A 15,569-nucleotide genomic window follows, 5' to 3' on the forward strand; every position below is an offset into this window, starting at 1 on the left:
GAATCAGTGATAGGCGCTTTATTGCTGGGAGTCCAGCCACTTTTATGAGGATTCTTCTGTTGATGGCCAGTTAGTAAAAACTGGCAGATTTTATTACTAGAAGTCCACACCTTTCATTCTTGGTATCCATTCTAAAATAGCTGGACACAGAAGGGAAAAGAGATTTCCCATCAACTGGATGAAGTGCTGAGTGGCAGATATCTGAAGGGAGATTCAGACAGAGACTGAGTGAATAGACACTATGGAGGGTAACAAGGGTCATTGTCATTTTCACAATGTGATACACTGACTGAGGGTTAGCTTTGTTGGTGGTCCTAAGATTTTTGTCTGCAGGAGTTATCTCCTTTGGCTGGGATAGTGGCTGAGAAGAGCTTGTTTGGCCCTGCAGATCCATAAAGTCAGCGTCTACATGGCCAAGTCAAATGAGAGGAGGGAGCTGGAGAGTAGCATTTATTTTGGAAATACTCAGGGACTAAGATAATGTCATTGATTACGTGATTCCCATTCCATTTTCAGGGATTATCATGGAGTCATAAAAAGAATTAGCCCTGAGGTCTTGCTTCTTGTCAGAGAGGGCTGTTGATGTAGCATTAGACTGTTCTGTCTTCAATGCCTAGCACCATTCCTGATATATAGTAAAATTATGGATGGGTGGGTGGACAGATGATGAATGAGATGTTAAACTATCATGTTTAGTTACAGTCACTGTGTTGATGTGTACTTTTTGGAATACAGAATGGCTTTAATTTTTGAGGCATAAATAACACCCAATAAAAATAAGCATGCTAGAGGAACTGTTTTAATTAAAAGCTGATTTTTGTCTATTTTTTTCCTCTTTTTCTTTTATGTGTGTATTTCCTCTTTTATTGAAAGATATACATGTGTTTGGATTTATAAAGACACTGAACAGTTGTTTTCTTTTCATTCAGGGGGCTGAATTAATGAACAAATATGTTGGTGAATCTGAAAGAGCAGTTAGAGAGGTAAGAAGATTATGTCTTAAAGTGGAACTCTGCATAGGAGAACCAGGCTTCTGTCCTGTATGGTTTCCATTTTGTTTGGGGTTATAGATTTTGAAGTTTCCAAATCTAAATTCTAGTGGTATAATTTTTCTTCAGGCAAATATTATTTTTAAATGCAATTTTGGTCATCTACAATTCTTTGTTTTTGCTTTTAAACATCATAATATTTCCAGCCTTTAGTTTTACCAAATATTTTTTAACGAATGTCAGCGTTTCATTAAAAAAAATAAGGATATGTTTAAACTTAACAAAGAATGCATGATGTCAGAATGAGATTTAAATCCTTTAAACCAGGTAGCCCTTTAAATCAGATAAGCTTATTAGTATATGAAAATGTCACTGTACTCTTTTTATTTTATTTACTTTACCTTTGACTGGTGATTTAGAAAGTGCATCCCCCTCCTCTCTTAAATTTTACAGCCAGTGCCTGATTGGCCTACTGGCTAATCCATATTGCTGAAGCTACATAACTGGGAAGTTCATGCAAAATCAAGGCACTGAAGTGTGGGGGTAACTATAGCAGTTTTATCACAAGTCTCGGCTTCCCAAGCAAAGATTGGCCTGCCTCACACAGGCACCCTGTATCCTCAAAGAAGCTAAGCAAGGACAAAAACACATAAATAGCAGTGGAACGGATGGTCTTCTGCTTATGACACATGTGGGTATCAACCAAGAGTCTTAGAGATTGGAATACTTTGTTTTGCATCTGAGAAAAAAATTTAAGTTACTTTTTCTTTTTTTTTTTTCTTGAAATGTAGATGTTGGTTATAATATAAAACATTAACTGATAATGATAGCACCTCATTGATTAAAATATGAAAAAGGTGTTTTTTTTAATATTAAGGTTTTGGTGAGTGTTGTGGATTTTTATGGTCATCATACTTGTGGCCAGAAAATGGAGGCCTAGGTTACAGGTTACACACATTTGGATTTCTTTCTGCTTATGCTGACGTTTTCTAGCCCATTTCCACATGTTTTCCCCGTGGCTGTCTGGCCAGTCTTTGATGTTGATAGTCTGATTGACTTCAGATCTAACCTATCTATGCTTTTCCAAGTTTTAGCTGTTTTTTCCATACAGTCTTCAGAGAAATGAGCAAAGTGTGTGACTTTTAGGTTTATGAGTATTGTATATGCTAAACTTTGGCTGATTTTATACATTTATGATTTTTCTTTTAAATACGTGTTTATTTAGATAAATGTTCCAGGCATTATACTAAGTGCTTTGCATTCTTTTTTAATCCATTTCTTAAACTTCTGAGGCAGGCATTTTTTATAATCTCCATTTTAGAGATGTGGAAATCGTAGTTTAGAAAAATAAAGTTACCCACTGAAGGTCACACAGCTACCAAGTGGTGAAGGTGGGATTTTAACTGAGATTGTTTGATTATTTAACCAAATTGTCTCCTACACACCTCTAAGAATATGTGTTGGTGTCTTGTCTCTGTTTGCAAGTAAGCACCGTGGAAGAGGATAATTTTACATCCATTATGAATATACATCTGTTACAGGTTGTATACAAAGTGATTGGGCTGGTTTACTCGTACATAATAGATTTGGTTCTAAATATAATTTTCAAACTAAAACTAGCTATGGAGTTTTCTGGAATTTGCTGATCTTTAGCTAATGTAGCACTCTTTCCACCAGATCTTCCGAAAAGCGAGAGCAGTGGCTCCTTCCATCATTTTCTTTGATGAACTTGATGCCTTAGCAGTTGAAAGGGGCAGGTAAGAAATATTTAATAGGACTGCTATTAAATATTAGCAATTACAGTGTAGAGGAATTAAATTATTTCACATCATCACTTTATAGTACTTTCATGTATAATTTTTTTTTTAAGACTGATATGCATTTGGGGCATTTGAGCTAATTTTTATAGTTTACTATCTAAAGAGAGCCCCCTGCACTGCCTATCAAAATTTGGGTTTTTATTAACATGTGATTAAAACTGTAAATAAAGTTCAGTTAAGCATAATTACATGATAGAGTAGAATCCAATTATAATAAAAGTTGTTATTATACAGATTTTAGTATTATCTGGATTAAGTCATGTTTCCTAAAATATAGTTACAATAGAATAAAAATTAGTATTCATAGTTTTGTTTCTGAATGTCAGACAATAAAGAGGATTATTTATAATATCATATCAAACATATCGTGTGTGTGTATATATATATATATATTAAACTGTTTTCAAGTGTGATTTTTTTTTTTCTGTACAAAGATTTACAGGTCTTTTAAGGAATACATGGTACAAGTACTTCATGCTGGAGAGTGTTTATTTGTGTGTTTTCTTCATAACTCTCTGATTATACATTGACTATAAAAGTTTTGCTGATGATAATTATGGTGATGGCAGAAGGCACCTTCTAAGTCTCAGTGTTAAATTTGATAAGAGGCATACTGCTCTCTTCTTTACAGGTAGAGCTGCCTAATCAGATGAGAGTATGAACTGTCACTAGGAAACATTGGGAGGTAGCCTGCCCTGCTCTCTACCCCACCCATCTGATACTCTGTAAATACCTACCAATCTTGTTATTTTATGAGTTGGAGTTCATGAGTCCTTTTATTACATCTGAAGTGAGATGGAACAAAAGGTTACAAATAGCTCAAGTTCACCTTGACTGCAAGAGAAGAAAAAGAAGCCAGAGAAGTTTACTGAAGTAGGGTGATTTGCCACATTTATGTGCCATCAGAGACGTCTGTTTTTGGAGCCTAGAAAGGGACAGGGTGGGAAACACTGTTAAATATGAACCAAATGGGAGGTGGAATATGTAGCAGAGTTCTCATAAAATGCCTTTGAAAGGTAATGGTATGAGAAACCAGACAAGGCACTTGGTAGAAATAAACTTTTTGTAGGCAATTTGGCTCAGTAGGAATTTGCAAATGTATTAAGAGATGCTAATAATTTGCAGTCTCTAGATATCATTTCCTCTAGTAGTCTTCATCATATTGTGAGCCCTTCCTCAGTGGCTCATTCAGATAAAGTACAGGTAAATTCTGTGTAGTTTCCTTTGCATAGAGAAGTTTCAGTCAAGTTAGTTGACATTTCAGAAAACAAATATAAGGCTGAACTACCAAATGTAATGTTAATAGTCCAAAGTAGAGAGTTTTAGTTGTACTTTAGCTGCACTAAGTCTTATATAGTTTGGTTTTTATAGCCATAAGAATCTCATAGAATGATATTTTGATTGTTTTTTCCCCATAATTGTGTGATGGGCCAACATTACCTAGAAAGTTATTGTTTTATCTAGTTAGAGTGCTGTAACCTGAAAACAAAGACAAACAAAAGCTTCACACGTATATTTTTATTCTTCAGCTATTTGAATTGGACACAGTTTCTAGAAACTGAAAGCACAGCTGTTGATAGATAGCAAAAGTATGAAATTCCGAAAATACTAAACCAACTCTATACATTGTTAAAGAAATATAGGAACATAAGAAACATAGTAACATAGGGAAACATAGAAAAATTAAAAATTCCATAAGCTAGAAATTTTCTATATAATTTTGGGCTGTAGAATATTCATTGCTTTCATTTCTTCTGATTTTCTATGATAACATTCAGATCCAACTAATAATATGACTAGTCCAAAAATGACAGTGCCTAAGACGACTGTTCCTTCTTATCAAGATTTGGATTTCCACACTTAAGCTGTTTAACAGATTGAGCCATGAATTATGATATATACTAGTCTGTACTGTCCTGTGCATGTTACGTCAATTATTTTGACTACTTGAAGTTACTCAAATTAGCCATGAAACTGAGGATTGCAATCTGCATATTAAATAGAGTATAGACATACTATTTGCTTAGCTTTAGAAATATTTGTGCTTTCAGAAAGAGAGATTTTTCATGTTTACAAAAGTGTCTACTTACAACCACTATTTTCTCCTCTTCCCTGCCCCATTTAAGTTCTTTGGGACCTGAAAAATAAGTAAGCCTGATATTTACTTCTCTTTTTCTGTATGCCCATTTAAATTATGGGTGTTCTGAATAAGATTTTTTTGTCTTATTTCATATTGTGAGTTGGATGAAATGTTGTAAGATTCCCTTTGCAAAGTGCTTTAATGATCTGTAAATATTTGGGAAAATTGAAAATGCTGTTAAAGTAGCATAGCTCTTTGGAAAATGGATACTATGGTAGGGAGTAAGGCACTGACGTAGGGAAGAGATTTGAATTATACTGAGCTAATAATAATATTGGGTAACATTTATTTAGTGCTTATTGTATTCTAGAAACTGTTTTAAGTGCTTTACAGCTGAAGAAAAAAAATTCATAAAAAGGCCCCTGCATTAATGCAAAGTAGGATATTACACAGTTGGTTCTAGTATTCTGCCCTGCCTCCCAGCTAGCTTAAATTTTTACCTTTTTCAGGGTTATAGTGGGGAGGGGAGAGCACGCTGGGCAGTAAATCAACAGTCACTCTTGTCTTAGGCAACACTTCTGTCCCCAGAAGTGAAGAAGGATAGGGTGATTCCCCATATACTGTATTCTCTTGGCCTGGTCTCCTCCGACTGAGGAAATGGCCACTAGACTAATCTAGAGATTCCTAGAACAACTTCCTCTGTCTGGGACGTTCCAGCTAGTCAGTGGATCTTGGAATCATCCTCACCAGCTGACATTAATGACTTTCCTTAGAGAGATGGCCTGATGCAACATTTTACTAGGAATTGGGAGTTATTTTTTGTTGTTATAGGGCACATAGGTCATTTGTAGCTATCTTGCTTTTAAAATGAAAATTTGCTTGCGTTTTGCATGCACCAAGAAAATTATCATAAGTAGTGCTTGTGTTCAGAGTGTTGATAGTATATGTTTGGCTAGTCTTCTTTAGGTCTCTTTCAAGCCTGAATATTGACATTGGGGGTGTGGGGGGTAGATTTTAAGAAACAAATTCAGATGCCTGCCATTTGGGATTCTTTATGACATTTAAAAATTATACTAGAAAAACATTTTAAAATTTGAATTGGATATGACTTGTTGGCCTATAATTTAGAAATCATATGAAGAGATGATAGGGGATTTTATTTTATTGCAGGAGCTGAAAGGAAATAAATATCATTTTTGTGAAATGTTTGCTATTGAAAAATAAAATCAGTGTAGTAATTACCATCATGGTGGTGAGATCTCCTTAAGATAGGGGTTAGCATTCCTTTTCTGAAACAGGCCAGTTAATAAATATTTTTTGCTTTTTGGGCCATACAGTTTCTATTGCAGCTATTCATCTCTGTTGCTACAGTGCGAAAGTAGCCATAGACAATATGTAATCAAATAAGAAACAGTTGGCTGGCCAGATTTAGACTGGCTATAGGTTCCTGACCTTTTTTAAGATATCATAAAGTCCCTTCAGTCCACGGCACTCTGACTTTTGAACAGGGATAATTTGGAAAAAGGGCTTGACTTCCGAAGGGAAAAGAAAATTAATCTTTTGGAAATGTCTAATTTCAGTACTTTCTATAGCTGAACATTTTTTCCATTGTTGTGTTGCCTATCTCTAGCAGATAATAAAGTTTTATAAAATCATTTCATTATGTTAGTGATTATACATTTGTTCTTAAACTTGGAGTTGGTTTTGATTTCCTAGGTTGTCAGTTTTATGGATTTTGTTTCCTACTGTGGCTTTGAAAGTCAGCCAAGAATATTTCTCAGTCCATAAAACAGTTTCACTATGCTACTCCAGCTAGCTATCAGTGATCTGTGGAAATAAAGGGCAAAGGCAACATGAATAATGGGAATCCAAAGAATTCCTTTCACCTAATCTTCAACATTAATTATAGCCACCAAATTTCTCTACAACAAGTAGCAAATTAGACCAGTATGAGCTTCACCTCTTTCTGTTTAATGGCACTTGACTAGATCAATACATTTCTGAATACAAGGAAGGGGATATATGTATACAAATAGTTGATTCACTTCATTGTTCAGCAGAAACTAACACAACACTGTAAAGCAATTATACTCCAATTAAAAAAAATAATGAATTAAATAAGTTACATGTTCCGTATTACCAACACAGAATTTTTAAACTAGAAAGACCTGTATATATGTCTTACCTAATTTAACTCCCTCATTCATACATGCCAATAATTATGAAATCCTCAAGGGAACGGCAACATCTTCATCCTCTTACCTCAGATGTCCAGCACAGTGCCTAGCAGAGAAGGCACTCTGTGCTAAAACCCAGACATTTAGTTTTTGAATAAGGGAATGAAGCCTCAGAGAAACTAGAGATTAGGTTTACTCAGCTGGTTGTTAGCAGAATATGATTTCACCATGTTTTAGTGTCATTTGTGAACCAATTTTATTTTAAAATTAAACACTGAGACTGTCTTTTGGAATTTTGTCACCTGCATTACGTTCATAGAAGCATCAACATCTTCATTATAAAGAATCATTTGTAAGCTTTGGAATACCTGTCAAAGAGCTCCGAAAAGAATTAAGGAAGTGCTAAGTGATGCGTTTTTCAAAAAAATTCAGTAGTTTCTGTACACACTAACTTTAAAAGTGAGTCTAGAGTCACAAAACTTTGTCAGTTGTGCTGAGGGTACAGAAATGATAAATGTTCTTTTTAACGTAGCTGATAGCAACAGTATTCAAAGGATAATAGAGGATAGCAACAGTAATGAGATCATGCTTATTAGATCAGTGACAAAACATTTTGAAAGACTATGTACGTCCTTGGTATACTAATTAATTTTGTAGAAAGATCACCGTGTTACCCTCTGCCAGAAGGCCATTCAATCGCATTTATTTTATTGTAGGGGGATCAAATTGAGTCTTTTCTCAAGTAAGCAAGCATGCAAATCACTGGGTTCCAAATCCTATGTGTCTGTAGTCACAGAGCATTATAAATCAAGAGCCTGAGTCAGTATCCACCTATCCCCCACTTCCCCCCCCCGCGCCTGCCCCCCAAAAAAAGTTCAATTAGAAGATACAAAAAGAGGATAGAAAAAACAGATGAAGAGAACTTCTTTCGGTATAGATCTAAGAAACCAGGGAAGTGGAGATTTTCTTCTCACTCTATTTCATTTCTGCATCTGAGCACACAGTCTTACAGTATATTCTGTTTTTTTTCTGTTTTAGAAGGTTTGCCGTTTTTTAAAAAGTCATTTTTCACGTATAAAAATATCTGAGAAAGTATAAAGGTCTCCTTATCTGGAACTTTTTGCTGTTCAAAATAAATTGTTCCTTGAGGACCCTGAGGAGCCAAATTGTCACTACATTTGAGCAGCTAATGAAATGAGAAGAATTCTCATTGCCAGGGCATAGCAGGCTCCTACTAATGCATCTTGTATAAACAAAGTGTCTTTTAGCAGTTTACTTATCAGGCTCACTGTTTTGGGCATAGTTATGAAGGGCTTAAGAGGAGTAGTTTTTATCTTAGAATTATGTTGGTGGCTTTTATGGAAGAACTTCAGGAAGTTTGATACTTTCTACCATGTTTTAAGTAAAGCTCAGTAGAGAACTGGCAATGTGAATCTGCATATATCTGCTGACCTGTGCTATCCTGACTTCCGAAAATCTTCAATCATATATCATGTTCATGCTTTATTTCAGTAACCTTTATGTGCCAGACACTCTTTTTCAGTTTAATTTGTTAGGATAACTTGTAAAATGTTATAGAGATCTCTTCATTAAGCCAGGTATACTGGTGATAATTATAATGATAATGCTTATAACTGTTATCTATTGACATTTCCTTTGTGCTAAGTATCAGTAGATCCTTTATACATTTATTTAATTTTGAGGGTGGTATGAGTCTTTCCATGTTTGATTGAGAAAACTGAGTCTCAGAGAGGTTAAGTAAGTAACTCTTCCACAAGATTACACAAAAAAATAATGGTAAGGCTTACTAATTGAACCCAAGCTTACTGATTATCAAAGCTCTTTCCCAAATTCAAAGCAAGCTTCCTAATGAGTACTAATCAATGAAGGTTTTACTGGAATGATTTTAAAACCTTTATGTTGTATAATCATATATTATAATTACTATAGAACTTTAGTTTTCATTGTCACCATTTCTAGATCTATGGTACTTAAGAAAATGACACACGTTTAGAAGCATTTTCTCTGCTTTAATTTTTAGCTTGAATAAGTTTGAACTTACATGTATTAATTTTCCTTATTTTTCTTTTGTTGGATTATGTTTATAACAATAACCTGGGGACATCCAGGATTGTGAAAAAATTCCCTTCAAAAAATTGCTTTTGGCAGAGGGTAAATTGAACTGTGAGTTTAAGAATCACTTGTTTCTCTAATACTGTGTTTTGAGTCAAAACTATACAGATGTAGCGAGTGTTGCCTATGTTAGCTTCGAATTTTTACTGGGAAATCATGGCAAGATGGAAAGATACATACTTTTATGTCATTTTCTGTGTTAACACTTTATACAAAGCTGCCGTTATTCAGAGCACATGCAGCTTGCACAGCTCTAGGGCAGCATGTGAAGATAACTCATTATATATGTCTGTCTGCTTTTATAGGGTATGTTGTTAATCTAAAATAATTTATTTACTATTAGGTTCAAGCTGAATATAGATCATAATCTGACAGCATAGTTTATCGTGAAGTGGTCAACTAGAATATTCAAGGCATTATTGATTCTTGACATTCATCAAATGATTTTTGCTTTCACTTTCTGAGTTTCTTGGCATATGTTTCTGAATATTACTCAGCCATAAACAAGAATGAAATAATGCCATTTGCAGCAACATGGATGGACCTAGAGATTTATCATACTAAGTGAAGTAAGTCAGAGAAAGACAAATATCATATGATAAATAGCTTATATATGGAATCTAAAAGAAAAAAAAGATACAAATGAACTTATATACAAAACAGAAATAGACCCACAGACATAGAAAATGAACTTATGGTTACCAAAGGAGAAAGGGAGGGGAGGGAGTTTGAGATTAACATATACACACTACTATATATGAAATAGCTAACCAACAAGGACCTACTGTATAACACAGAGAACTATAGTCAATATTTTTGTAATAACCTATAAAGGAAAAGAATCTGAAAAAGAATGTTACACATATAAATAATATAAAATCATAAATATATAAAATTATTAAATATATTAATATAATATAAAATTATATAAATATATTAAACATAATACAATATAGAATTAATATAATTTTATATTTCATTTTATATAACTATATTATATATATAAATTACAATTATTTTATAATTATTAAATTATTTTTTATATTATAAAATAATTATAATTATAAATAATACAAAATATATAAGTATATATATAAAACTGAATCACTTTGGTGTATACCTGAAACTAACACAACATTGTAAATCAGTTATACATGAATTAAAAATTTAAAAAAAAACCAAAAATACCCCAAAACTAGTCTTCCATGTGATTTTATTTTTCATGGATTATAACTTGCTTAAGTATTTGTTCTCTTGCTGGACTTTTTAAATATATAAAAATTGTCTCTCCTTTAAATTTTATTTTAAAGAAGTGTCTATCAAGGAGCCAGAACTGTAATTATTGTTCCCATAGTGTTATCATCTTCAAGGTGTTTGATCAGAGTATAATTCATATTTTTCCTGAACTTTAGAAAAACAGGGAAAATAAAAAATAAATATTGTATCTGTTTCCTTCTGCCCCAAACTCATTTTCCTTTAGATGGTTATACTCACTGCCTCAAGGAAAACCAGCTCCTTCACAAGTAGAGAGGTTTCCTAATCATGGCAATTCATTTTAAAAGAAATTCACATTGGGCTTGTCAGGATCAGGTAAAGAAAGAAAAAGCAAAATAGGACCTGGAACACTTGTATGTATTCTTAACATTTTCAGTGAGTGAACAGTATCTGTGCAAACAGATGGCCTCATAAAATCTACAGTTTCTCTCATTAGGGAAGTTGATACTTAGGACTCAGAAGTATCGTGTTTGTGACTCTTTTAATTTTAACCACTGTACAGAAATCATTCTGCAAAGAAAATTTTTTTGTTGATCACTTTAAATGTTGATCACAGACTTTTTATCTTTAGTTTAGTAATAATTTTACTGGCTTTAGCATTTGAGAATCCCGAGCCCATTCTTGATGCCTTCGATTACTTTTGATGATTTTGGGAAATTCTCAGGTTGTGTTTCCTGAGATATGGCTTCTATTTGATTCTCTCACTTCTCTCCTTATGAGACTGCAGTTATATGTTTCTTAGGTTTTCCACTGGGTTCTATATGTATTTTTACTATTTTCATTCTTTTTTTCTCTTTGTGCATCAGTTTGGATATTTTCTACTGACCTGCCTTCCAGTTCAAGGATCCTGTGCTCTGTTGTGTTTAATCTACTATTACATTCATCTTTTTAATTCTTAATTTTAGTTATTATAATTTTTAGGTTTAGAATTTTCCTTATGGATCCCAGATCCCTGCTGAAATTCACCATTTTTTTATTTCTGTGCTTTTGGTTTGTTTTGTTTTGTTTTACTACAATTCAGGTGAATTTTTGTTTTTATTATCTCAGTCCCATCCCTGTCCAGATTACATGCTAATTTAACATTGTTTCAGATTCTAATTCCCTAGCATCCTTCCTCTTCTTAAGAGGAAGCTAAAAGGAAGAAGGGATAAAGGCTAAATGAGAGTCTAGAAAAATCTTTTCCTATTTATCTTTTTATTTGCAGGATATAGGGTTTTGAGGAATGGGTGAATTAGGGATGTGTATATTCAATATTATGCTTTTGTTGATAACAGTGTATCTTGGGCTTAATTGTTCCGTTTCTTTTGTGGACTCCATATCTAATGCTTGTTGTTGGGTTCAGTGTCTAAAGCGATTATGGTAATGGTTATTTTTCTATTCGTGAAATGTTTTACCCATTCTTAACTTTAGATTAGTTTATGTTAATTGAATGTGGTGGTGCATCAGTGTGCTTTCAGCATCTAAAAATGGCATTTAAAAAGCCCCTTAACTTTTTTTCTTACCTATGACTTAAATTCAAACTGAAAGACTGTTGTATTGTTTTTGTTTCCCCTGATAAGCTCTCATGTAAGAAGTGCTTGTAATAAAACTTGTATGTGACATCCTTTCATCTTTAAATCTGTTATTTTCTACAATGATTTATGTTCAAAACATTAATCCAAGGTTATAAAATACTGAAATACTGTTCGAATTATATGATGAAAATTTTTGTAAATTTGGAATGCCTTTAAATGTATTCAAATTTTTTGTTTTATAAAGTTTGAAGAGTTAAAACCAATATGTGGATTTTAATAATAATAAATCTATGTTATTTGTTAAACTTACTCATTTTTTAGCCTCTTAACATCATTGTTTAATTTTTCTTTCAAATGTTACCATGTAGGAAAGCTTGTATTGAATGGTGCTCAGATTCAGTACTAGCCCTGGCTAAACCTAACTTTGATAACTATAAGATTGCTCTCCTTTCTATAAAAGATTCTAAATGTTCTATATAGTATGAGCATTCATGGTTATAAGTTAGAGCCACTGCTTCATTACTGATGGGGTAAATCAGTTATCTTAATCTAGTTTTATTTAGTTACGTTTATGCTGTCCAAGTTCTTGATTTAAACTGAAAGCAGATGTTATCCAGAGTTCTTGAATCAGTCTTTCAGGAACTATTCTGTGTTACTTATTTTGGAAAAGCGAATGAATGTGGAGTTTTCTTTCTCCCTGCTAGACTCTAAGGTCCTTGAGGAAGTAGGGACTGCCATCTTAATGTTTTCATTCCCATTTCCTAAAGCCATGTCTGGCCTGCTAGGCAGTGAATGTTTATTGAATAAATGAGTTGAATTTAATTGAATGAATTGTTGCACTTTCTAATAAAATTACCCCCCTCATTTTTCCTCTCATTCTTCTCTCACTGTACCACAATGGTGTTTGCCTAATCTGAAACAAAACCTAGTAGCTATTTTTTTTTTACTTCTCAGCAAGTTCAGCTAATACATTCATACTTAGCAGTAAGACATCTAGCAGTCTTACTAATTCATTGGAGGAAGAAGGGAGAATGTACGTAACATAGCTAAGGATGGGTTCTGACATTATTTGAATATAGTTCCTATTAGGAAGCACTAGCAAGCAAAGCACTAGCACACATAGATTTAGATGTGGCATGAGCCCAGGATTTTTTCTTTTGATGGAAGTATGCCATTCACTTAAAGCTATTTAGTTAATGTTACACAAATTCCTTTAGGTAGGTCACAAAAATTAGAACTTTATCATTATCTAGTAACGCTGTTAGGTTAATATTTTTTTTTGGTGTATGTGTAACTCTCCAGTGCTAGGTAGTATAACATTCCTATGGGGATTCACTCTACTCTCCTTGCTGACATATTTTCTGAGGAGTCATTCGATGTAATTCTTATCTTTGTGCCTCTGTAGTGAAGTGTTTTTGTCCTCTAGCTACTTTCAATATTTTTTCTTTATCTTTGGTTTTCTATTGTTTGAATACGATATGCCTAGGTGTAGCTTTTTGGCATTTTTCCTACTTGATGTTCTCTGGGCTTCTTGGATCTTGCTGTCAGACATTAATTTGGGGAAATTCTCAGTCATTATGGCTTCAGATAGTTTTTCTGTTCTATCTGTCTTCTCCTTTTGGTGTTTCAGGTACACATATATTACATATTTTGTTGTTGTCCACAGTTCTTGGATTTTCTTTTCTGTTTCTTTTTTCTTTTTTACTGTTTTCTTCAGTCTTTTTTTCTCTTTCCTTTTCCGTTTTGGATGTTTCTATTGACTCATACTTAAGTGGAGAGATTCTTTCCTCAGCCATGTCTAATCTGCTAATGAGTCCAATAAAGGCATTCTTTATTTCTGTTATAGTGTTGTAACCACCTTAGAATTCTTTTTGAGCCTTAGAATTTCCATTTCTCTGCTTATGTTGCCCCTTTCTTGTGTGTTGTCTACTTTGTCCACTAGAGCCCTTAGCATATTAGTCATAGTTTTAAAAAATTACTGGTGTGATAATTCCAGCATTCCTGCTGGTTCTCTGGTTCTGATGCTTGCTCACTTTCTTCCAGCTGTGTTTGTTTGCCTTTTAGTATGCCATATAGTTTTTTCTTGATAGACATGATTTACTGGGTAACAGGAACTGTGGCAAATAGGCCTTCAGAAATACAGTGGTAAGTGAGGACACAGTGAGGAGGTGTCGGTTACCAGCCAGGGGAAAAGAGTCCTCATCTGACCATGCTGGCCTCTTGATCTTACCAGCCTCCAGACTGTGAGAAATGAACTTCTGTTGTTTATAAACCACCTAGCCTGTGGTATTTTGTTATAGCAGCCTGAACGGATTAAGGTACCTGTGATCTCACATTTCTGAGGGATCTAAAAAGAATTGTTAATTTTTCAGTTTATAGAGCTTTTTACTTGTTATTAGGAGGAAGTAGAGCCTTCTAAGATTCTTATATACTGGACTGGAAAACATACCAAAACTGCCCTTTTGTGATTTGTTTCCTATACTGTGGCTGCTGTAGTCCTCAAAAACATAAATCTGATCTTGTCATGTCTCTACCTGAAACTTCCCATCAACTTTAGGACAAAATCCAAACTTAGTAATTTGGATAATAAAGCCTTTGTCATCCAGCCTTGGTTTATCTTTCTCTGCTAATATTTTACATTTTTACGTTACTGCTATGCTGTGCTGCTCTGAACTGTTTTCCATTTTCAGTGTTCTGTATTCTCTCTCTTCCCTATCTTTTTCTTTGCTGGTCTGGCCCCCACTCATCTTTCGGGTCGTAGGTTAGAAGCCATCACCTCTGGACAGCCCACCATGACTCTCCCAAGACCTGTTCGTTTGACCTTCCTTTACCCCTTGTAGTGTAGGATCACAACTAATTAGCGAAGTAGATACAATTAAAGGCCTTGGATGTAATCTGTTGGCATCCTTAAATGCTTATATGCTTGCAGTCATCATGAAGGAGCCCATAGAGCTTTTGCTAGCAATGTTCCTATCTAACATTTGGAAAAGTTACATTTTGAAGCGTTTTTGGAAAGATATATAATCTATTTATTCAAAATGTTCAATCTTAGGTAGACCCAGATCAGCAAATCCATGCACCAGCCAATTGGTTACTTGCAGGAATTAATGTTAACCAAGACAAATCTCAGTGGCTTCCCAGATGCTCCTTGCTTGGTCCCAAACTTTTTGACATTGGGAAGGACCATTTAATAAATTGACAGTGTAATTTATATAACAACCTGGAAGGACCAACCGTTTAATTTAATTGACAGTATGATTTGTGTAACAACATCATGTATGTCTGATTAGTGTGAGTTAGAGGCTACTCTCCTTTGTGTCAAGTTTTTGAACTTGTAATGCACACTGAGATCTAAATTCTTTTATTTAGAGATCCTGATTACCTTACTATTAAATATATTATGTGATGATTATACTAAGGTGTCCTTGCTGTCATGGGTGCTAAGACAAAGGTATGGGGTGTGTCTCTTCTGTCCTCTTTCCCTCTTCTCCCCACTTCCCACTCTCAACTGTATCTGATTGAATTTATATGTTTAATATACTTACAATGCTGTTTCACTCTGTAATTGTCCACCTAGATGT

General features: G+C 34.1%; 1 protein-coding gene across 2 annotated transcripts in view; it reads left to right on the forward strand.

The window, feature by feature from the left end:
• SPATA5 (spermatogenesis associated 5) overlaps nucleotides 1-15,569 on the forward strand; it is a 334,167-nt gene that overhangs the window by 94,551 nt on the left and 224,047 nt on the right. For both annotated transcript variants that reach the window (XM_029235331.1, XM_029235332.1), the window contains exons 12-13: nucleotides 930-983; nucleotides 2,667-2,746. In XM_029235331.1, coding sequence (XP_029091164.1) covers nucleotides 930-983; nucleotides 2,667-2,746 — 134 coding nt within the window. The remainder of the gene's footprint in view (nucleotides 1-929; nucleotides 984-2,666; nucleotides 2,747-15,569) is intronic.

The sequence above is a fragment of the Monodon monoceros genome, unplaced genomic scaffold, assembly GCF_005190385.1.
Source record: "Monodon monoceros isolate NGI ecotype Baffin Bay Population unplaced genomic scaffold, NGI_Narwhal_1 Super_Scaffold_20, whole genome shotgun sequence".
NCBI classification, from domain to species: domain Eukaryota; kingdom Metazoa; phylum Chordata; class Mammalia; order Artiodactyla; family Monodontidae; genus Monodon; species Monodon monoceros.